The 25,603-nt window shown below is 38.2% G+C and overlaps 1 protein-coding gene across 2 annotated transcripts in view; it reads right to left on the minus strand.

Moving 5' to 3' along the window:
• AGBL4 (AGBL carboxypeptidase 4) overlaps positions 1-25,603 on the minus strand; it is a 1,588,908-nt gene that overhangs the window by 290,523 nt on the left and 1,272,782 nt on the right. For both annotated transcript variants that reach the window (XM_059137376.1, XM_059137375.1), the window contains exon 6: positions 23,932-23,971. In XM_059137376.1, coding sequence (XP_058993359.1) covers positions 23,932-23,971 — 40 coding nt within the window. The remainder of the gene's footprint in view (positions 1-23,931; positions 23,972-25,603) is intronic.

Raw genomic sequence — 25,603 nt, forward strand, 5'->3', positions numbered from 1 at the left:
ACACATAGTTTATACCCTGCCACCCATCTGTGGATAATGCTTTGAGTGGAACTGTTCTGTCTACACCTCATTTGTTTTCCCAGGTTTACCTGCCATTCCTCACCTTCACTGATCCCACTATTCTGGACTGACAATCACACTGGACCCTCTTTTGTGGCTCAATCACTGCATAATTCTTGGAAACACTTTTTGATATTTACCTTTTGGCACCACAGCCCCCTCCCATAGCTAGAACACTCTCCCAGTGGCCCCTGGTCTACAGTTCAGTGGACTAACCAGCTAAAACATGAAATAAAATCTTGGCTAACTTTGTTACAAGTATTTCAGGGATCATACAAATGAACAAATGAAGGATTTTACAGAGAACCCTACTGTTGGATTTCTAAGCTCAGCAGGCAGTGATGACCTCTTCGGTTTCAGCACCCAGACACTTCAGCTGCCCTCCCTTCCATTGAGGCCACTGATCCTCCTTGCCACCTGCCAGATCCCAGGATCGTTCTGGATTCATGGTCAGGTAAGGGCAGGGACAGTGGCCAAAAGACATGTTGGATTAATAAATTAGCTTTTTACCCATGGCAAGTGGGGTTTCATGTCTGCTTTTGTTTAGATCTTTCTGCCTAGCTTCCCATATATATACCTTTGTTTCAGGCTCTATGACTGTTTCTTATCCTAATACTCCTTCTCTCATTCAGTCTTCTCTTACTACCTCTGCAAACTCTGATGAACCAGCGCCTGTGATTAGGAAGCCAGTGAGAAGTCAGAAATCCAATGGATGTTGAGTCCGAAAACCTGGGTTCAAACTCTGACTTTTAAAACTACAACCTTTTGTGTATTTAGGCAAATTCTATCATCTCTAAGAAAAAGATGCCTACTTCTTAGGGTTATTTTGTTGTTCAAACAAAGTATTGGATGCAAAATCACTTTGACACTGTAGCATGCTATATACTAAGGCCAGTTATGGTGGTGGTCGTTATGGTTGCTACTGTTATCCCCTCCAGGGAAGGTTAGGTGTGGTCCCTCCTCAGAAATTTTAGGGAGGAAGGAAAGATGTATCCAGAGGTTTGGAGTAGAAAAGCAGAGAGAGAATCAGGGCAGGGGACTTGGTGAGAGCAATAGGAATGTGTTTGAGACAGCCACTGTTGGTTAACTCTAGGGAACAAGATGTGGACACAGTCCGGAACATGGGAAAGAGCTGTCACCAGACCTAGGTCTCTAAGATAGTACAGTCAAGAGATATGAAATGCTTCCCAATGCATCACTTAAGGTTGGATCTGAGTTCACCTCACAAACTAATTTAATGACATTTGATATAAGAAAAAACAAGTTTTGCTTCCCCTAAAAACAGCTAAAACCACCAATTCTCCTTTCATTGCTCTTATTAAAAACTCTTCTCCAACAAACTAGTCTTCTTTAGAATTTTTACCGGGAAAAATGAACGAACAAACAAACAAACAAAAAACCAAAAAACCCCAAAAAACCTCTGAAAAACATTCGGTTATCCATCCAAGATTGGAACTCAGCTGGGCTAACCCCCCTTATTTTTTCAGTTTCTAGAGAAATTTATTAGGTTTATAAGACAATGAGTCAGCCATCATCTGAAGGGGAGGGAACATCACTGCAAGTGCTAAATACAGATCCTACTGGCATTTCAGAGTATGACCTACTAGGCTAGAGCTAGGTTAGTGAGCAAAAAATAACAGTTATCTGTGGCCACCAGCCTCAAAGTAGGACTTCGCATAATAACACAAGCTTTTCCATGGTTCTTATATATGCTAGATACATTATCTAATCTAATATCCACAACAACCTTATAGGGTCATTATTATTAGTCCCATTTTAGGAATTGGAGACCTGAAACTCTGAGACTGTATTTTGTACAAAATCATATAAAGAGTAAATGGTAGAGATAAGATTTGAATCCTGGTCTATCTAATCTCAAAATTTCTGCTGCCTGCTACTTAGAATTAATTTTTCTTTCCTTCTTTCCTTCCCTCCTTCCTTCCTTCTTCTTCTTCTCTCTCTTTTTTTAGTCATAGAGACTCATTATTTTTCTGTCTCGATAGTACTGAGTAGGCATTAGTAATGGCAGGTCAGTAAATCTTGCTAAAACCAAACTCCCACATTTCTTAAGCCTATTCTCATCACTCTCATTGCTGATGATTTAGACCAGAGCATGAAAGAGGTGTACCATCCTCTATGACCTGCCACTGTGTCCTTACTCTGGGAATTTTAAGTACATGTACTTGGATCACACCTTCCCTCAAATCAGTAGCACCCCAATACCCATTTACTAGAGTGCAAAGGAGTGTTATAAACTGGGAACTGGATATTGGGGCATAAAATCTTCTTTTATTAAATGAGAGATCTTGCTTGTCTCAATCCATTGAGCCAAAAATATTTCTCACTTTCACGACTAATGTAAAGGTTCTTATAGTTTAGGCCTATATTAGGATAGAAAGATACAGATGGACAAATGAGGCTATTTATTTATGGAAGAAATAGTAGCAAGAGAAGTCTCAATATGTTTTTCAGAAACCTTTGCCAATCTCAAAAAGCCAGGCTAATACTCATATATCTCGGCATTAAGGGAAGAATCTTTGAAGGAATCATAAAAGAAAATGGGTCTGAAAGGAGCAAAAGATATAATGCTGATAATCATCGTCATTTTCATCATCACCATTAGCATTTTTGGAAGGCAGCTATGCTCACCACTATACCACCAACGCAGACCTCCATTAGCATTTTTGTAGCCAGCCTCCAAGATGGCCCCTGAATGATCTTCACTTCTGGGCATTCATGTCCTTGTATAGTTGCCTCTCACAGCAAATAGGCTAACTTGTGTAACTAATAGGTATTATAGAATGACAGGGTATGACTTCCTAGCCTATATCACAAGAGATATTGCAGATTCTACCTTGTTTTCTCTTAGGTTAGGCAATCTGAAGGAAGTCAGCTGCCATGTTGTGAAGAGTCCTATAAAGAAGTCTATGTGGCAAGGAACTGAGGCTTCGCTTCAAAAGGCAGCATCAACTTGACATTCTTGAAAGATGATCCTCCAGTCTTCAGGTAACTACAGCTTTGGCTGACATCTTAACTGAAACTCCATGGGAGACCCTGCGCAAAAACAATCCAGCTAAGCTTCTAGGAGATTCCTGACCCACACAAATTGTGAGAAAATAAATATTTATTGTCATTTGAAAATGCAGGTTTGGGCAATTTGTCACAAAGCAATTCAATCAGAATAACAACTGTGTATTTAAAATCTACTATGGGCCATACACTTTACTACTCTAGTTACTTTTTATACATTTATATATGCCAGTTACTTTTTATATATATCATATCTAATCTTTTAAAAAATCTAATAAGTATTATTAACATCCTACTCTTTTATAGAAATAAGGCACAAAAAAGCTAATAGAGTTTCCTAAGGTCAGCTTTAACTGGAAGAGGAGGAAGAGGTAAGATATGAACACATAATGTATGTATGTAATATAAAATCCCTTGCTCTTTCACCTATACCTGCTGTTCTGCAGAGATACAATAAATAAATAGGAAAATAAATGAATAAAAAGTACACAGAGCATAGATCTGCTTTTATTAATTTCAGTCAGATTAAGTTGTTCTTACTATGAACAACAATATGCAAATTAATTGGATAATCTACAAGAAACTGATAAATTCCTAGAAACATACAGTTTACCAGGAATGAGTTGGAAAGAAATAAAAAATCTGAACAGACTGGTAATGACTAAGGAGATTGAAACAAAAACCTCCCAATGAAGAGAAGCCACAACCTAATTGCTTTACTGGTGAATTCTACAAACACTTAAAGAAGAATAAATGCCAATTCATCTCAAACTCTTGGAAAAAATTGAAGAGAAGGGAATATTACCAAATTAATTTTACGAGGCCAACATTAACCTGATACCAAAGCCAGAGAAGGAGACTACATGAAAAGAGAACTACAGGCCAATATCCCTAATGAATATAAATGTAAAAATTCTCAACAGAATACTGCAAATGGAATTCAACAGCACATTAAAAGGACCATACACCATGATCAAGTGGGATTTATCCCAGGAATGCAAGGATGGTTCAACATACTCAGAACAAAAACACAATATACCTCATTAATAGAAAGAAGGATAAAACCACATGATCCTTTCAATAGAGACAGAAAAAACAACAACAACAACAAAATCCAACATCCTCACATGACAGAAACTCTAAAAAAACTGGGTATAAAAAAGGATATACCTCGGGGACCTGGGTGGCTCAGTCATTTAAGTATTCCCCTCAGGTCATGATCTCAGGGTTGTGAGACAGAGCCCCACTGTCTCACAGGTTGTGCACTCAGTGGGGAGTCTGATTCTCTCCTTCTCCCTTTACCTCTGCCCCCTCCCATGTACTCTCTCTCTCTAAAATAAATAAATAAATCTTTAAAAAAATATATATACCTCAACATAACAAAGTCATATGTGACAAACGCAGAAGTAATATCATATTCAACAGTGAAAAGTTGATAGCTTTTCTCTAATATCAGGAAAAAGTCAAGGGTGTCCACTCTCACCACAAATATTCAATATAGTATTGGAAGCCCTATTCAGAGCATTTAATAGCAGAAAACATGTAAAAGGTATCTGAGTTGGAAGGGAAGAAATAAAACTGTTTCTGTTTGTGGATAATATGATCTTATATAGAGAAAACCCTAAAGGCTCCACCATAATGCTGTTAGAACTAAAAATAAATTCATACACAAACAATGAATCATGAAACACTACATCAAAAACGAATGATGTACCATGTGGTGACTAGCAAAACATAATAAAAAAATTAAAAAAACAAATTCAGTAAAGTCACAGAATAGCAAATAAACACACACAAATCAGTTGCATTTCTATGTACCAACAACAAACTATCTTCAAGAGAAATAAATTAAACAATCCTATTTACAATAATATCAAAGCTAATAAAACACATAGCTAAAGTAAAGGATCTGTACACTGTAACCTTTAAGACAACGATGAGAGAAATTGTAAAAGAGGGGTGCCTGGGTGGCTTGGTCAGTTAAGTATCTGCCTTGGGCTCAGACCATGATCCCAGTGTCTGTGAGTCCCGCATCAGACTCCCTGCTCAGCAGAAAGCCTGCTTCTCCCTCTGCTCCTCCCCCCGATTCATTCTCTCTCCTATCTCTCATAAATAAATAAAATCTTAAAAAAAAAAGAAATTGTAAAAGACACAAATAAATGGAAAGATCCTGTGTTCATGTATTGAGAGAATTAATATTACTAAAATGTCCATATTATTCACCTAGTAATGAGTCCTGTCCCAGTGCAGAGATTCTACCCATAGAGCCTCAGCTGGGCCTAGCTCTTCCCATAGAAGGTCTGCTGCAGAACAGATCAATGCTGGCTCTGTTGCTCAGATCTCATAATTCACATATTTAATTTAATATAGCCATAGAGATAGTCATTGCAAAAATTCATTTGATTTTGGGCCATAAGTTAATACCAGGGCCCAATTTATCTCCCAATTTCATGGATGATGCTTATATCTCAACTCTCAGCCAATGAGCACAATGGATTTCCCTGGGCACAGGTACTTGTTCAAAGTCAGCTCATAATGACATAATCACAAAATGAGAAGCAATAGAGATTCTGCTGGGACTTCTGGGTGAGAGTCTCTTGATTTTTCCAATTAGACTAGAATTGGGGAGAATGTAAATTTTGCAGCTTCTACAGCCATCTTGAGACCACATGTGGCCTGGGAAAGGAGTCGACACCAAGCGAGTAGAGTTAAGAGAAGGACAAAAACAGATTGGATCCTATGAGCCCTATATCAAGATGCTTAGAAAGGCTGACTTATTTCTGGATTATCTATTCACATGAACCAATTAATTGACTATTTTTCACTTCAGCTACTTAGGTTGTGATTAAAGACTCCTACCTATATAGTTCCTGTGCCTTAATTTTGCCATGCATGCCCTGAATTACAGTTTGTCTAGGCCTAGGACCTACATTCAGTCCAAGATCTTACCAACTCCTTCCTGATCTGACCTCTGTCATACTGATCAGTTATGGTACCTTTGGGTGCTCTACCTCCAATTCCCCACCCGAGAGCTCAGCCCACCCATGTGGATATTCCAAAATGGGATCCTTGTTCCCTTACCATCAACCATCTCACCTAGTCCTGAGGTATGGTGTCTGTAATAGACTTCCCAGGACAAAGATCCTAGGAACACACCACTCAGGGACAATCTCAGAGAGACAATCTCAAGGCCATGAGAATAAACAAAACATGTTTCTCCTTGCCTTTATATGTTTCTTTATACGTTTCTAAAATTGTTTTACTTAATTTAATAAATCTTCTGAGTGGCACCCAATGCTGTTGTTTTTCCTTGTTGACATGAGATTTGGACATTGCAGAATGGAGTTCAGAATGTAAATTGATACAAACTTTCTGGAAAATTAGCTGGTAACAAGGCAAAATAATTCCTTAAATGTATTAGTGCTCTCTTGCCCATAAATTCTACTTCTAGACTGTCCAGATATAAAACTTACATAAAAGAAGTAAAAAGGTTTTTCACAAATAGTTTTATGGTACAGTTATTTGTAAGAGAAAACATCTGGAAATAACACGAATGCACAACAATAGGATGTGGATTTTTATAAACCAGACTATATATAAAAGACGGACGATACTAGAGCTTTTAAAAATAAGTATGCCTTTAAAATGCTCATAAAATGCTCATGGATGTAGTAATTCAATCCCTAGTAATATATCTTAAGACAATAACCTAAAATGTAGAGAAAAATATATACACAAAGGCTTATAAATTATTCATAACATCAAGAAACTAGAGTTTAAGTTAAATATACAACATTACTGGCATGGAGAAATATTTTTCTTGTAATATTAAGTGCAAAATCAGGATAAAATTTTATATTCTACATGATCTCAACTATGTAAAAAAAAAATTATACATGCATAGAACAAAAGGCAAAGAAGTAAATGTGTTAAAATATTAAACAGTGATTGCCTCTGGGAGATAACTGATTTTCATCTTTATAACTTCTCTATTTTTCAAAATTTGCACCATGGGCATGTGCAATTTTTTAATAGAGAAAGTTATTATAAAAAGATGGTAAGTATGTAAACTACATAGCAAAATGAAGATTGTTTATGAAATAATGTTAAGTGAAAAAAGATGTATATAAAAACTTACTGTGATTGCAATTATGTAAATATGTTTCTGCATATAGACAAGAACTGAAAGGGAAAATGTATAAATAGAATTAGGTTTTGTATTGTGCTAAGGATGTAGGACTAGGAGTAATTTATTTTTCTTCTTTAAAAAATCCTTTAAAGTTGTTTTAATGGCATGTATGCAATTTTTTGAACCATCAGCCCTATGCATATCCACTGTGTTACTAGCCTTCTGAAGTGAGGCCAGGAGTCATCTGGCTTGTCTTCATTCCTGGTCCTGGCCACTCTGGACTGATTCCAGAGGCCTCCTGTCGGCTCTAGAAATGGCCAGAGGCACCTAACAATGGCTAGTTTGGCCTCTCTTGTTCTTTTATTTTCCAGAGGGCTTGAGTTTACATCATGCAGGACTTTAATTGGAGACTAAGTTCAAAGTTGTCATGTAAAGGTCAGCGTCCCCAGGCTATTGCCATTCAGCATAGGTATTGCTTTAACAAGGTTAAGAGGGGATAAACAAACAAACAAACAAACAAAAGTCCCCAAACCCAAACCAACCTTAGGATATTTCAAATCAGATACAAATCTAGCAGTGATTTTTTAAAAAGGAATTTTACGAAATTTTTTTTTAGGAATTTTAGGAAATCAATGGTCCCTTCAGGACACAGCCTAGTTAGTGGAAAAGCCCCAATGACTTGGCATCACTGACAATCCAGACTTTCCTTATCCCCAGCAAAGTGGGCTAACCTGAATACTGTCTGGGAAAGAAGACTTCATGGGCCCATACCACAAGTGAAGTAATATTTATATGTAGGAGTAGCAGAAAAGGCAAAGGATTTAGAGTCAGATATGGATTTGAACCTCCACCACTTGTTAACTCCACCACTTGTTAACAGTTCAGGTGGGCAATTCACATAATTATGCAGCATCTTTATTTTTCATCTGTGAAAGAGAAACAGTGATACCTGTCTTATGGGATAGTAGAGAAAATTATGCAAAAAATATATTAAGGCACTTAACACAGCTTTGGCATCGAGTAGTGAGGCTATTTAGATACTTCCTAAATGCTGTCCTTTTAATCTATACATCAAAGAGCTATGACAATTTGACAAGAGCACTAAGATAATTCAGCAGGGGAAAAACAGTCTTTTCAACAAATGGTGCCTGAAAAACTGAACACATGCAAAAGAGGTAAGCTGGACTCCTACCTCACACCATATGAAAAATTAACTTTTACAAGAGCACGACTTTGTGACCTTGGGTTAGGTAATGTTTTCTAAGATATACCAAAATCTAAGTAACAAAAAGGAAAAAAAAAAAAGGTAAATTGAACTTCAACACATCACAAAAACTTTTTTTTTTTTTTTTTTGTTATTCAAAAGAACATCAGGGGACCTGGGTGGCTGAGTTGGTTATACATCTGCCTTCAGTTCAGGTCATGATCCTGGGTCCTGGATCAAGCCCTGCATCAAGCTCCCTGCTCAGCAGGAAGCCTGTTTCTCCTTTTCCCACTCCCCCTGCTTGTGTTCCCTCTCTCACTGTCTCTCTCTGTCAATTAAATAAAATCTTAAGAAAAAAAAAAGTACATCAGGTAGGTGAAAAGACAACCCACAGAACAGGAAGAATATTTGCAAATCATACATCTGAAAAAAGACCTCGTATTCAGAATATATATTTTAAAACTCTTAAAATTCAATAATAAAAAGACAAATATAACTTAATTAAAATGAGTGAGGAAAAATAATTTGACTAAACATTTCTCCAAAGAAGATATGTAAATGGCCAAAAAGCACATGAAAATATGCTCAACATCATTAGTCATTAGGGACATGGAAATAAAAACTACAATGAGATACCATTTCACCCCCACTAGGATGATTATAATCAAGAGACAGATAATAACAAGTGTCAGAGAGGATGTGGAAAAATTGGATGTGTCCTACATTGCTGATAAGAATGGAAAATGGTACAGCTATTTTGGAAAACAATTTGGCAGTTCCTCAAAATGTATATCCTAACATTTACCGTATGACCCAACAATTCTATTCCTAAGGTTTATATCCAAGAGAACTAAAAACATATGTCTACACAAAGACTTATACACAAATGCCCATAGCAGCATTATTCATAATCGACAAAAAAATGGAAACAAATGAAATACCTACCAATAGATGGATAAACAAATCATTGTATATCCATACAATGAAATATTATTCAGCAATAAAAACGAATGAAATACTGACACATGCTACAATATGGACAAATCTGAAAATATGCTAAGTGGAATAATCCTGTCAAGAAAGGCCATGTATTGTACAATTACATTTATATAAAATGTCCAGAATAGGCAAATTCAGAAAGACAGAAAGTAGATTAGTGATTTCCAGAGCATGGGGGAAGGCAGAAATAGGGAGTGACTATTAACAGAGTTTCTTTAATAATCTTTGATAATCTTCTTGAATTAGTCATGATGGTTATATAACTCTGTGAACATACTGAAAACCACTAAATGATGCATTTAAAAAGGTAGATTTGATGGTATGTGAATTATATCTCAATAAAAACATTATTTTTTTTTAAAGGTATGACCAGCACTTTTAACTTGATGATGGGAATGTGAAAATCTTTCTGGAAGTATGATTAAGGAATCATTGCCGGGGCACCTGGGTGGCTCAGTGGGTTGGGCCGCTGCCTTCAGCTCGGGTCATGATCTCAGGGTCCTGGGATCTAGTCCCGCATCGGGCTCTCTGCTCAGCAGGGAGCCTGCTTCCCTTCCCTTCTCTTTCTGCCTACTTGTGATCTCTCTCTCTCTCTCTCTGTCAAATAAATAAATAAATAAATAAATAAATAAATAAATAAAAGGAATCATTGCCAATTATTCTAGTTTCCCTCACTGCAGTCCCTTTCCCTATGGGAAGAGTCTACTTTTCCACCCTGTTGAACTTGTTAGTGGTCATATGACTTGCTTTGACTAAGGAAATGGGGGAAGAAGTGACCCTTCCCCAATTTTTTTTTAAGAGAAAGTACATGGCTCACCATCTCTCCCTTCTCCCTCTGGCATGGTGACCCAAATGGCAGGTGCTGTGCCTCACATAATCTCCTGGCACTTCTTTGTGCACTTGTTGAATAATTTCCAATTGCCAACACCTGCAACTCTATCCTGAAAGCTTTCTTTGGCCACTGGACTCTGCTATGTCCATACTCTGAGCAGATTGGAAGTGTTAGGGAATTAACACACACATTCTCACTCTCACTGTGTCTTTTGGAGGAACACCTCTGAGGCTTATTTTCCACATAGACCTCCAGGGTTCCCCAGTTTGATTATGTCCCAGTTGCCTTTAGTGGTAGCTTGCTTAATCTTTCTTCTTTTCCTGTATTGCATCCTGGCTTTCCTTTCAAGGTCTCTGGGATTATCTCCCAAATAAATGTCTTGCACTGAAATCTTTGTCTCAAGGTCTTCTTCTTAGGAACCCAAACTAAAACACCCAGTTATGTTCCAAACAGAGAATGCTTGGTTTGGGTGCTAGAGTAAAGAGGATGTAAAGCAAAGCTGACTCCAATCCATGAGGCACATGTACCAAAAGTGAGAAATAAGACTTTGTTTTTGAAGCTTCTGCAATTTTGATGTCATTGTTACTTCAGTGTAATGTCATGACTAGTAAACTAAGTACAACTTTCCTCAGTAATTCTCATTCTAGGTGCCACACATTCTAGATGTTTTTCCTAAGGAAATAATTAGACATGCATACAAAGGTCTTTATATAAGAATGTTAACTGAAGTGTTATTTATAATTAAATAATTGGGTACAATTTTATATATGACAGTAGAGTTACAGAAGAATATTTTTCAACTATATGAAATTTCCTCTTAGAGAATATTTAATAACATTGAGAAATGTTCACACTACATTCAAATGAAACAGTTTACATGGTATCATCTGAGTTTTGTTTTTTAAATTTATGTATATACTTGTATATACATGTGCAAAAACAACAATCTCTCTTCTCAGTCTGATAGTTAGGGGTTTTACTTGGATAGGAGAAAAATGTTTCTTCATACTGTCTCCCTTTTACTGAAGAGATTATAGAATAAACTTTCTAAAAAGTAAAGAAGAAACTATAGATGGATTTTGGGTCAAATGGCTAAACAAATTCATGTTTCAATAAGTCTGTTCATTCCCATCCAATAGTAATAGTGGATGACATATGAACAAAGAAATGAAAATATATATTTGGGCTCTGCTCTCAGAGGGATATCGCCACAAAGTTGAAATGTACAGAAATGTGAAAGGTAAGTTTTCCCAAGGCTACTTGCTTGATGAGATCTGAACATAGAAGCAGGAAATAGCAGCTGAAGTTTGCTTCCTATGAGATAACAGAGACTAAAAGTACTCTGGAACAAGAGGATCAGAAACAAGATCTTCTGCTCAGAGTCCTAGGGTGGGGCTTTCATGTCTTGAAAGGAGCCTGGGCAGAAAAAGTGGCTGCTGCACAACTTTCTGGCAGATAGCTCCTATGCATTGTAGGTCTAGATAGGTGAGGAATATAGACATAGAAAACAGAAGCAATGCCAAACTATTCTGCTAACATTTTGTCACTGGGTTCAATGTATCCCCACTATTTACCAGGTCCAATACTGAAGATGTGGGTTGCGTTAGAACAAAAACTATCATACAGGGAGATGTGAGCACAGCAGGGATTTTTTTGGTGGGGGGTAGGTATTGGGAATGAAGAAAGAGAAAACCAGAAAGCTTCCTCTTCAAAGTGATCTTACAAATTAAAATTTCAAAATGCATGAAGAAATTAAATGCTAAAAATGATACTAAACAAAATTAAAAATTATAACTTGAATTCTCTCCAGATGAAACTTATTTTATAGAACAGTAAGAGGTTTTAAAATAAGCATATTGAGGATGTTCAGAGAAACAAATGAAGGCATTAAAACAGAATAAGAAATTATGAAACAGAATAGGCAGAAATAAAACAAGAACAGGTGGATATGAACAAAATTAGAAATCTTGGAAATTAAAAATATATAGTCATTGAAATATTGAAAAAGACAGGGAAAAAAGTCTAGACTAGACATGGTTGAAAAGTGAATGTATAAATGCAAGTTACTTGTAGGGACCTCAGAATCAGTACACTAAGACAAAAATTACAAAAAATTATGAGAAATCAGTTAAGATCCATTGAAGGCCTCAGAGAATCTAACAGTCATGTAATATAAGTTCTTGAAGAAGAGAGTCCAAAGAATAAGGGAAAGCAATATTTGAAGAGAAAATTTGCCAACAATTTCCCAGAATTAAAGAAAGACATAGATTCTCGGGTAGAAATATATTCAGAGTACCAAGCAGGGTAAATAGAAACAAATTCATACCTACATATGTCAAAGTGGAAAAAAAAACAACACCAAAACAGAACGTTAAGATTAAAAAAAAACAATCTCAAAACCTATCGAAAATATATGTTATCAAAAAGAAATAATAGGAGGGGAGGAGTCAAGATGGCGGAGAAGTAGCAAGCTGAGACTGCTTCAGCTAGCCGGAGATCAGCTAGATAGCTTATCTAAAGATTGCAAACACCTGAAAATCCATCGGCAGATCGAAGAGAAGAAGAACAGCAATTCTGGAAACAGAAAAACAACCACTTTCTGAAAGGTAGGACCGGCGGAGAAGTGAATCCAAAGCGACGGGAAGATAGACCCCGGGGGGAGGGGCCGGCTCCCGGCAAGCGGCGGAGCAACCGCGCACAAAATCAGGACTTTTAAAAGTCTGTTCCGCGGAGGGACATCGCTCCAGAGGCTAAACCGGAGCGAAGCCCACGCGGGGTCAGCGTGGCCTCAGGTCCCGCAGGGTCACAGAAGGATCGGGGGTGTCTGAGTGTCGCAGAGCCTGCGGGTATTGGAACGGGAAAGCCGGCTACAGAGACAGAGCCGACAGTAAGCTCGCAGCTCCGTGTTACCTTGAACCGGTCGCAGGCTCGGTGAGCTCGGAGCGCGGCCGGAGGTCAGGCAGACGGGAGTAACTGGGCGCTGTTCTCTGAGGGCGCACTGAGGAGTGGGGCCCTGGGCTCTCGGCTCCTCCGGGCCGGAGACCAGGAGGCCGCCATTTGTATTCCCGTCCTCTGGAACTCTACGGAAAGCGCTCAGGGAACAAAAGCTCCTGAAAGCAAACCCGAGCGGATTACTCACCCCGGCCCCAGGTAAGGGCGGTGTAATTCCGCCTGGGGCAAAGACACTTGAAAATCACTACAACAGGCCCCTCCCCCAGAAGATCAACAAGAAATCCAGCCTAGACCAAGCTCACCTACCAAGGAGTGCGGTTTCAATACCAAGGAGAGCAGCAGAATTCCAGAGGAGGAGAAAGCCAAGCACGGAACTCATGGCTTTTTTCCTGTGATTTTTTTTAGTCTTGCAGTTAATTTAATTTTTTCTTTTTCATTTTTTTTTTTTTCTCGCCTTCGGGTAAAATTTTTTTTTTTTTTTTTTAACTGTTACCTTTTTCTTTTTTAACGATTTTTTACTAGTTTATCTAATATATATATATATTTTTTTTTACATTTTTCTTAGGTGTTTTCTTTTTTAAAAAAAAAAATTCTTTTCTTTTTTTTTTTTTTTTTTTTTTTTTTTTTTTTTTTTCTTTTTTCTTTCTTCCTTTTTGAACCTCTTTTTATCCCCTTTCTCCCCACTCACGATTTTGGATCTCTTCTAATTTGGCTAAAGCATATTTTCCTGGGGTTGTTGCCACCCTTTTAGTATTTTACTTGCCCCTTCATTTACTCTTATCTGGACAAAATGACAAGACGTAAAAATTCACCACAAAAAAAAGAACAAGAGGCAGTACCGAAGGCTAGGGACCTAATCAATACAGACATCGGTAATATGTCAGATCTAGAGTTCAGAATGACAATTCTCAAGGTTCTAGCCGGGCTCGAAAAAGGCATGGAAGATATTAGAGAAACCCTCTCGAGAGATATAAAAGCCCTTTCTGGAGAAATAAAAGAACTAAAATCTAACCAAGTTGAAATCAAAAAAGCTATTAATGAGGTGCAATCAAAAATGGAGGCTCTCACTGCTAGGATAAATGAGGCAGAAGAAAGAATTAGTGATATAGAAGACCAAATGACAGAGAATAAAGAAGCTGATCAAAAGAGGGACAAACAGCTACTGGACCACGAGGGGAGAATTCGAGAAATAAGTGACACCATAAGACGAAACAACATTAGAATAATTGGGATTCCAGAAGAAGAAGAAAGTGAGAGGGGAGCAGAAGGTATACTGGAGAGAATTATTGGGGAGAATTTCCCCAATATGGCAAAGGGAACAAGCATCAAAATTCAGGAGGTTCAGAGAATGCCCCTCAAAATAAATAAGAATAGGCCCACACCCCGTCACATAATAGTAAAATTTACAAGTCTCAATGACAAAGAGAAAATCCTGAAAGCAGCCCGGGAAAAGAAGTCTGTAACATACAATGGTAAAAATATTAGATTGGCAGCTGACTTATCCACAGAGACCTGGCAGGCCAGAAAGAGCTGGCATGATATTTTCAGAGCACTAAACGAGAAAAACATGCAGCCAAGAATACTATATCCAGCTAGGCTATCATTGAAAATAGAAGGAGAGATTAAAAGCTTCCAGGACAAACAACAACTGAAAGAATTTGCAAATACCAAACCAGCTCTACAGGAAATATTGAAAGGGGTCCTCTAAGCAAAGAGAGAGCCTACAAGTGGTAGATCAGAAAGGAACAGAGACCATATACAGTAACAGTCACCTTACAGGCAATACAATGGCACTAAATTCATATCTCTCAATAGTTACCCTGAATGTGAATGGGCTAAATGCCCCTGTCAAAAGACACAGGGTATCAGAATGGATAAAAAAACAAAACCCATCTATATGTTGCCTCCAAGAAACACATTTTAAGCCCGAAGACACCTCCAGATTTAAAGTGAGGGGGTGGAAAAGAATTTACCATGCTAATGGACATCAGAAGAAAGCAGGAGTGGCAATCCTTATATCAGATCAATTAGATTTTAAGCCAAAGACTGTAATAAGAGATGAGGAAGGACACTATATCATACTCAAAGGGTCTGTCCAACAAGAAGATTTAACAATTTTAAATATCTATGCCCCCAACGTGGGAGCAGCCAACTATATAAACCAATTAATAACAAAATCAAAGAAACACATAAACAACAATACAATAATAGTAGGGGACTTTAATATTCCCCTCACTGAAATGGACAGGTCATCCAAGCAAAAGATCAGCAAGGAAATAAAGGCCTTAAATGACACACTGGACCAGATGGACATCACAGATATATTCAGAATATTTCATCCCAAAGCAACAGAATACACATTCTTCTCTAGTGCACATGGTACATTCTCCAGAATAGATCACATCCTCGGTCCTAAATCAGGACTCAACCGGTATCAAAAGATTGGGATCATTCCCTGCATATTTTCAGACCACAATGCTCTAAAGCTAGAACTCAACCACAAAAGGAAGTTTGGAAAGAACCCAAATACATGGAGACTAAAGAGTATCCTTCTAAAGAATGAATGGGTCAACCGGGAAATTAAAGAAGAATTGAAAAAAATCATGGAAACAAATGATAATGAAAATACAACGGTTCAAAATCTGTGGGACACAACAAAGGCAGTCCTGAGAGGAAAATATATAGCGGTACAAGCCTTTCTCAAGAAACAAGAAAGGTCTCAGGTACACAACCTAACCCTACACCTAAAGGAGCTGGAGAAAGAACAAGAAAGAAACCCTAAGCCCAGCAGGAGAAGAGAAATCATAAAGATCAGAGCAGAAATCAATGAAATAGAAACCAAAAAAACAATAGAACAAATCAACGAAACTAGGAGCTGGTTCTTTGAAAGAATTAATAAAATTGATAAACCCCTGGCCCGACTTATCAAAAAGAAAAGAGAAAGGACCCTAATAAATAAAATCATGAATGAAAGAGGAGAGATCACAACGAACACCAAGGAAATACAAACTATTATAAGAACATACTATGAGCAACTCTACGGCAATAAATTTGACAATCTGGAAGAAATGGATGCATTCCTAGAAACATATAAACTACCACAACTGAACCATGAAGAAATAGAAAGCCTGAACAGACCCATAACCAGTAAGGAGATTGAAACAGTCATTAAAAATCTCCAAACAAACAAAAGCCCAGGGCCAGACGGCTTCCCGGGGGAATTCTACCAAACATTTAAAGAAGAACTAATTCCTATTCTCCTGAAACTGTTCCAAAAAATAGAAATGGAAGGAAAACTTCCAAACTCATTTTATGAGGCCAGCATCACCTTGATCCCAAAACCAGACAAGGATCCCACCAAAAAAGAGAGCTATAGACCGATATCCTTGATGAACACAGATGCGAAAATACTCAACAAAATACTAGCCAATCGGATTCAACAGTACATTAAAAAGATTATTCACCACGACCAAGTGGGATTTATTCCAGGGCTGCAAGGTTGGTTCAACATCCGCAAATCAGTCAATGTGATACAACACATCAATAAAAGTAAGAACAAGAACCATATGATACTCTCAATAGATGCTGAAAAAGCATTTGACAAAGTACAACATCCCTTCCTGATCAAAACTCTTCAAAGTGTAGGGATAGAGGGCACATACCTCAATATCATCAAAGCCATCTATGAAAAACCCACCGCAAATATCATTCTCAATGGAGAAAAACTGAAAGCTTTTCCGCTAAGGTCAGGAACACGGCAGGGATGTCCATTATCACCACTGCTATTCAACATCGTACTAGAGGTCCTAGCCTCAGCAATCAGACAACAAAAGGAAATTAAAGGCATCCAAATCGGCAAAGAAGAAGTCAAATTATCACTCTTAGCAGATGATATGATACTATATGTGGAAAACCCAAAAGACTCCACTCCAAAACTGCTAGAACTTATACAGGAATTCAGTAAAGTGTCAGGATATAAAATCAATGCACAGAAATCAGTTGCATTTCTCTACACCAACAGCAAGACAGAAGAAAGAGATATTAAGGAGTCAATCCCATTTACAATTGCATCCAAAACCATAAGATACCTAGGAATAAACCTAACCAAAGAGACACAGAATCTATACTCAGAAAACTATAAAGTACTCATGAAAGAAATTGAGGAAGACACAAAGAAATGGAAAAATGTTCCATGCTCCTGGATTGGAAGAATAAATATTGTGAAAATGTCTATGCTACCTAAAGCAATCTACACATTTAATGCAATTCCTATCAAAGTACCATCCATCTTTTTCAAAGAAATGGAACAAATAATTCTAAAATTTATATGGAACCAGAAAAGACCTCGAATAGCCAAAGGGATATTGAAAAAGAAAGCCAACGTTGGTGGCATCACAATTCCGGACTTCAAGCTCTATTACAAAGCTGTCATCATCAAGACAGCATGGTACTGGCACAAAAACAGACACATAGATCAATGGAACAGAATAGAGAGCCCAGAAATAGACCCTCAACTCTATGGTCAACTAATCTTCGACAAAGCAGGAAAGAATGTCCAATGGAAAAAAGACAGCCTTTTCAATAAATGGTGCTGGGAAAATTGGACAGCCACATGCAGAAAAATGAAATTGGACCATTTCCTTACACCACACACAAAAATAGACTCAAAATGGATGAAGGACCTCAATGTACGAAAGGAATCCATCAAAATCCTTGAGGAGAACACGGGCAGCAACCTCTTCGACCTCTGCCGCAGCAACATCTTCCTAGGAACAACGCAAAAGGCAAGGGAAGCAAGGGAAAAAATGAACTACTGGGATTTCATCAAGATCAAAAGCTTTTGCACAGCAAAGGAAACAGTTAACAAAATCAAAAGACAACTGACAGAATGGGAGAAGATATTTGCAAACGACATATCAGATAAAGGACTAGTGTCCAGAATCTATAAAGAACTTAGCAAACTCAACACCCAAAGAACAAATAATCCAATCAAGAAATGGGCAGAAGACATGAACAGACATTTCTGCAAAGAAGACATCCAGATGGCCAACAGACACATGAAAAAGTGCTCCATATCACTTGGCATCAGGGAAATACAAATCAAAACCACAATGAGATATCACCTCACACCAGTCAGAATGGCTAAAATCAACAAGTCAGGAAATGACAGATGCTGGCGAGGATGCGGAGAAAGGGGAACCCTCCTACACTGTTGGTGGGAATGCAAGCTGGTACAGCCACTCTGGAAAACAGCATGGAGGTTCCTCAAAATGTTGAAAATAGAACTGCCCTATGACCCAGCAATTGCACTATTGGGTATTTACCCTAAAGATACAAATGTAGTGATCCAAAGGGACACATGCACCCGAATGTTTATAGCAGCAATGTCCACAATAGCCAAACTATGGAAAGAACCTAGATGTCCATCAACAGATGAATGGATCAAGAAGATGTGGTATATATACACAATGGAATACTATGCAGCCATCAAAAGAAATGAAATCTTGCCATTTGCAACAACATGGATGGAACTAGAGCGTATCATGCTTAGCGAAATAAGTCAAGCAGAGAAAGACAACTATCATATGATCTCCCTGATATGAGGAAGTGGTGATGCAACATGGAGGCTTAAGTGGGTAGAAGAATAAATGAAACAAGATGGGATTGGGAGGGAGACAAACCATAAGTGACTCTTAATCTCACAAAACAAACTGAGGGTTGCCGGGGGGAGGGGGTTGGGGAGAAGGGGGTGGGATTATGGACATTGGGGAGGGTATGTGATTTGGTGAGTGCTGTGAAGTGTGTAAACCTGGTGATTCACAGACCTGGGGATAAAAATATATGTATATAAAAAATATATGTTTATAAAAAAAAAAAAAAAAAAAAAAAAAAAAAAAAAAAAAAAAAGAAATAATAGGGTGCACCTGGGTGGCTCAGTGGGTTAAAGCCTCTGCTTTCTGTTCAGGTCATGATCCTTGCATCCTCAGGTCATGATCCCAGGATCCTCCAGTCATGATCCCAGGGTCCTGAGATGGAGCCCAGCACCGGGCTCTCTGCTCAGCGGGGAGCCTGCTTCCTCCTCTCTCTCTCTCTATCTGCCTCTCTGCCTACTTGTGATCTCTGTCTGTCAAATAAATAAATAAATAAATAAATATTTAAAAAACAAATAATGGGAGACTTCTCATCAGCAACTATGTATGTCAGAAAACAATTTTAAAAATCTTCGAAGTACAAAGGAAAGTCTTCCTTAAACTAAAATTTATACCTAGCCAAACTATTAATCCAGAGAAAGTCAGAATAAGGACATACATAGATTAAGAGGATTGCTATGGACTCTCACTAAAATAGTTATTAAAGGATTCACTTTAAGGTAACACAGGAAATCTTGGGATATAATAAGCAGGAGAACACAAAACATCATAAATTGTGTAGGAAAAGTAATTAGCTCAGTGCTACTACTAATTCATTGTTTTTCACTTTTAAGTTTAACTTAGAAGTCTAAGTAATAATAATTAGGTGGTGACAGGGCAGTGTTCAATAGGTGGTTAAAACATATTTATATATAGATAACCCATTTTCTCAGCACCATACAACAACTAGTCTATCTCTTTTTTTTTAAGAGTTTATTTATTTATTTGACTAATCTCTACCCACAACGTGGGTCTTGAACTCATGACCCCAACATCAAGAGTCACATGTTCTACTGACTGAACCAGCCAGGTGCCTCAACTAGTCCATCTTTTACTCTACTTTTTATGAAGGCTAATTGTGTCAAAGGCTGTAGATTTTGTAAGAAAATACATCATGAAATGTATATCCAAAGGGTAACCCATTTAGGTTAGAAATAAAATCAAAAGCATCCAAATCTGTAGATGAGTTGGGGGAAGGCAGCTAATATACAAAATTTAATACTAAAAAAAGGCAGGACAAGAGGAAAAAAAACCAAGGAAAGTGAATGATAGAAAGTACAAATATGGTGGTAGGTATTTATTCAAGTATACCAGTAATTCTAATAAATATATATAGAATAAATTCACCTGTTACAATACATGGATTTTTAGATATTATTTTGAAAAATAAACAGATGATACTGTTTCCAAAAGATTACCACAAAAGGGAAATGTAGAAGGATATCTCCCTATAATTATAAAGATAATATTAAAATTAAGATTTATTGGTTGCCTGTGTGGCTCAGTCATTAAGCATCTGCCTTTGGCTCAGGTCATGATCCCAGGGTCCTGGGATCCAGCTCCACATGGGGTTCCCTTCACGGAGGGAAGACAGATTCTCCCTCTCCCATTCCCCCTGCATGTGTTCCCTCTCTTGCTGTGTCTCTTTTTGTCAAATAAAAAAATCTTTTTAAAAAATTAAGATTTATTATAAATAAGACAGTATGGAGTTAATGCATAATAAGTGTGGTAGACCAATGGAATAATACAGAAAGTTCAGAAACCGATTCTGTGTATAGAAAAATTGTTATATGACAGACACGTAATTGCCGATAAGTGGGAGAAAGGCGGTACTAGTTGTTGTAGTTTGCTGAGACAAGGGGTTATCCATATGTAAACAAAAAAATTAAATCCCTAAGTCATATTATACACAAAGATCAGTACTAAATGAGATAAAGACCCAAATATGACACATAATTTGACAATTCTTATAAATAAGTACATTAGAATATGATATCCAGGTAGGGAAAGATTTCTTTAAAAAGTCACAAAAGCAAAGCTCATAAAGCAAGAGATTGATTAATTTAACCCCAATAAAATTTTTAAAATCTTCCATGTAGAAGTACATTACTAACTAAAAAAAAAAAAAAAAAACACCCACACAAGCCACAGTCTGGAAGAAGATATTTGCAATGCATATAAGTGACAAAGTATTGATATTCAGACTAATAAAGAACTGTAAGTCCATAAAAAGAAATGATAACCCAATTGAAAATGGAAAAAGGATATGAAAAGTCAATTCACCAAAGAAGAAACCAAAGTGGTCAATAAGCGTATGAAAAGATACTCAACCCCATCAGCAATCAGGGAAATTATTATAAAAGCAATGGGATATCATTTCACATTTATCATGATGACAGGTAAAACTTTGTAAGTCTGACAATTCCAAGTACTGGGGATTCAAGGAAGTAGAAACTCTTATACTTTGCTGCTGGAAGTATATATTTGTTCAACTACTTAGAAAATAATTGGCATTACATAGTAAATTTGAAGACGCACATAATCAATAATTCCTCTAACTATATGCCCTTATACACAAGCAGACAGGCACAAAATCCTCCTAGTAGCATCGTTGGCAATTATAAAATCTATAAAAAAAACTGGAAATAGCCTAAATTATGATGAATAAGGTGGAGATATAGTGATATAATCATATGCGAAATACTATATAGCAGTTAAAATGAATAAACCAGAGGTACATGAATCTACCTGAATTAAACTCTACACTATAATAATGATTAGGGGGAAAGTCATGGAATGTCATTTACAGTGTGACATTATTTAAAGGAATTTTTATGAAAAGGCGAAAGATTTATGCAATCTGAAGAGAAACCAGAGTATTAAAGGAATTTTCAAAAGAATACGTTACACCTATTTTTTGGGGGGGGTATATATAGATATGGAAAAAATACTGAATTAATTATAGTGGTTACTTATATGGTGAAGGGAGAAAGTTGCAATCAGGTAGGAGTGTAGAAAAGTCTCAATTAGATTTATAAATTTTTTTAAATAGAAGACTCTCCAGCATAGATGGTACAAATGGTAATACACGGCCCATGGTAATACATGGCACAAGTGAATATTTGTCTGGCAACTGGAGTGAGGCTACCATTCTGGGAGCTCCAGCTGTCCAGGTCCTACCTGTATCCCTGAGAGGTAAATGGATTAATATCTCACAAGTGTGTATCTCATGATACCACACAAAGGTAGCCTACTTGAAGTACAACAGTGCACCACTCACAACACACCTTTTGGGAAGCTTTGACCCAGGAGGTATTTTTTTTTTTCCATCCAAAAGTAGGCAAAATTATGAACCATTCCAAATTCTGGCAGTGCTTAGCATTTTGCAGTTCCACAGCTCTTCAAAAGGAGTACACTTAGAATCACAATTTTTCTGCTTGAATTTATGCAGCAGCAATTAGGAACAAAAAGAGCTAGTACAAAAGAACTGCAGTAAACGGGGTCTGAAGACATATCGAGAATCCCCTCCAATTCATACATCAGGGTATGACCATGTGACCATTAGACTGAAATGTGGAAGCAGGCAATTTGGGTTACCATGTGTGGAGTAGAATAGTACACAATTACAAAGAACAGAAATCAAACGAGACGGGACAAAGATAATCCTTCACCAACACCTTAGTGGGGAGGGACTGGTAGGTCACAGGTGTGGAACACTCTAGTTATGTTAGTCCATGATTTGGAATTTCTACATATGTTTATCATATATATATATTAAACATAGCTCATCTATAGAACAGATGAAACATTTTTCAAACTATTTCATCTCTGTTCTTCTAAAGTCCCAAGTTCAAAAATCTCCACAAGGTAGAAGGATAGTAGGGTCACCTGAACTGGGTAGATCCAACTCACATTTGTAGTCACTATCTTACACCTCAGTGACTGAGACCAGATAAACTAGTGTTTGTGCTAACATAGTGCCTGAACAGGGCAATTCTTCAATCTCTTTGTAAGTGAGCCACCTGGCACCCAGATACAGCATGGCAAGCTTGGTAAAAGACAGAGATAACAGGGTACAGCCATACTGGTTGCCAGCATATCGAAATGGCCTCCATATTTATCAGTAATTAGCCACTCCTAGAGCCCCCAACCCTGCCATGCGACCACTCTGTCACACTTGCCCCTCCCCCAGGATCCCATCTCCCCAGAGTCCAGTAGCCAAAGTGTTAATGCTTCGCTCAGCAGGGGGTCACCAGGGCTGTTAAATATTTTGAACAGATGAATAGGATCCACCACACCTATTCTTGAATGCTCACTAACCCTGCTGGCATCATCATCCTCTTGGATCCCAAAAGAGAATAACCTTGGTCAGTTTTGCCTCAAGTTCCCAAACCAAAATAAAATACCTCTTAGGCAGGATTAAACTACTCAACCACTCTTTAGGCAGATGCCCTGCTTAGGGGGAAGAAAGGACCTTTTAATCTCATGGCCACAGCTTTGTTGGGGAACTTGACTTTCCCCTAAAGGGAGAGACAAGAGTTATTCTAATCCTGAGCACGGAAGACCAAACCTGATCACTTTCTCAGACAAGTCCCTCCTTATGAGCCATCCTTCCTCCATTCCATGCCCCCTGCCAGGCAGTTTCCCTGTTCCCATGATTTCAAAACTTCTTTCTCATAAGACCAGGACAATTCCTTGACACTCGAGTCTATTGAATGATCTGGGGAGAACCTGGTCCCGGAATATGGAACAACATCAGAGACTCTGCATCTGCAGAGTCAAGCGGAGGCAGCACAAAGCTGGGAGGGAGGAGGGGAAAAAACAAAACAAAAACAAAACAAAAAAAACAAACCAAAACCAAACAACTGCCCAAGGGGCAGAGGATGGAGGGAGAAGCATTACTCATGGCACCGAGAATTCTGCTGTTCATCCAGGGAGTCAAAGGAGGAGGGCAGGAATTGCGTTTGTTTAAGCCACCAGGCATCGCTCTAGGAAATAAGGGAAAAGCCAAAGCAGAATGGCTGCACCTACTCACCGGGGCTGGTTATTGTCAGGAGGTCAAGCTGCCGCTGTTGCTGCAAAAGAAAACATACTGTGAGATCACGGAATTGAGCCAGAGCCAAACTGTGCTTAGCAGCTCAGGATAGACATGCAGACACATAGAGCATTGTATATGGTGGAGAATGGGGTGCTCACTCAAAACTCTGCACAGAGGCATTGAACCCTAGAGACGAAGAAAATGGATGGCCTTTCTGTTTATCCTTGGATGGTCAGAAGTGAGAGGCTTTAGAGGTCTTCCAGGCAAACCTATACTATACTTAGGGAAAGGCCATTGGCTCATTCTTCTGTACCAGATAATCTTTGTTCACACTGGCCATACTGGTTCAGTGTCTTGTATCCTGGCAATCCTTCGCTTTGGGTCCTTATGTCACCGTCACTCTCCATATATTCCCTTCTAACCAAGATATTCCTGGGCTGGTTTATTTTTTAAATTTGCTCAGCAACATTATGACAACTTTAATTACTGATGATCAAACCATTATTTTTGTCTAATTGAATCCTCATCTCTTTGTACCATATAACAATCACAGCAAATATCTGTCTGGTACATTGGGCCATATGGATTAGGCTGCTTGGATTTGGAGGCAACTGCCCTTGGCTGACCCAAGGACTGAGGAGATTAGTATCTCAGCAGGCTTGCCCCACATCAGAGCCTACCTTTAGGGAGCCTCTGTCCTGACTTGGATGTCATGGGAACCTGAGGGTGGATAAGAGTATATAGAGCCTGGGGGTAGGGCAGTGAGCAACTCTCCTACAAACTTAAGTTAGGATTTCTTAAGCCCCAGATGAGTTCTCTCTCTTTTCTACACTTGGATTTCTATAAATGGCTCTGGAAATCTGTTTTTTTTTTTTTTTTTTTTTTTTTTTTTTCTCAAAAAGAGGTTCAACAAACTCCACTTTGAGAACCACTGCTCTAGGCTACATATTGTAGGAGCTTCTGATTATCTGATATTTCTTCCAATGGATCCTTTGCCATATTTCACCTTATCAGTATTTCCTGCACTATCTTGCCTCTCTCTAAGAATGGAGAACAGCTTCCTGAAATTTTGCCTAAGCAGAAATGGGAAGGCAGTAACATTTTTTTAAATTTGTTTATTTGACAGAGAGAGATCACAAGTAGGCAGAGAGGCAGGCAGAGAGAGAGAGAGAGAGAGAGAGAGGAGGAAGCAGGCTCCCTGCTGAGCAGAGAGCCCGATGCGGGACTCGATTCCAGGACCCTGAGATCATGACCTGAGCCGAAGGCAGTGGCTTAACCCACTGAGCCACCCAGGCGCCCCGGCAGTGACATTTTTTGAGCAAGAAATATAGACCAGGCACAGTACCAGGTGCTTTGATGTGTTATTTCTTTTCATAGTTTTGGCAGTCCTGCAGGGTCGGTATTGCATGAGGTTCAGAGAGGAAAATTATCTGCTCAAGAGAACATCTTCATTAAATGGCAGGGCCAGTATTAGAATCCAGTCAGTTCTGATGCTGGCTTAAAAGCCCAAAATACAATACACCTAAATAATTATGATGATGCCTGAAGCTTTATAGGTGCTCAATAAAAAGACACAGTATTGATGCTGTTGTTATTACTATAGTCCATGTGGCCTTTGGTCTATATGAGCTATTTTTTCCTTTTCCGTAGAATTGTGGATACTTGGGGG

This window comes from Mustela lutreola, chromosome 10, assembly GCF_030435805.1.
Source record: "Mustela lutreola isolate mMusLut2 chromosome 10, mMusLut2.pri, whole genome shotgun sequence".
Lineage (NCBI taxonomy): Eukaryota > Metazoa > Chordata > Mammalia > Carnivora > Mustelidae > Mustela > Mustela lutreola.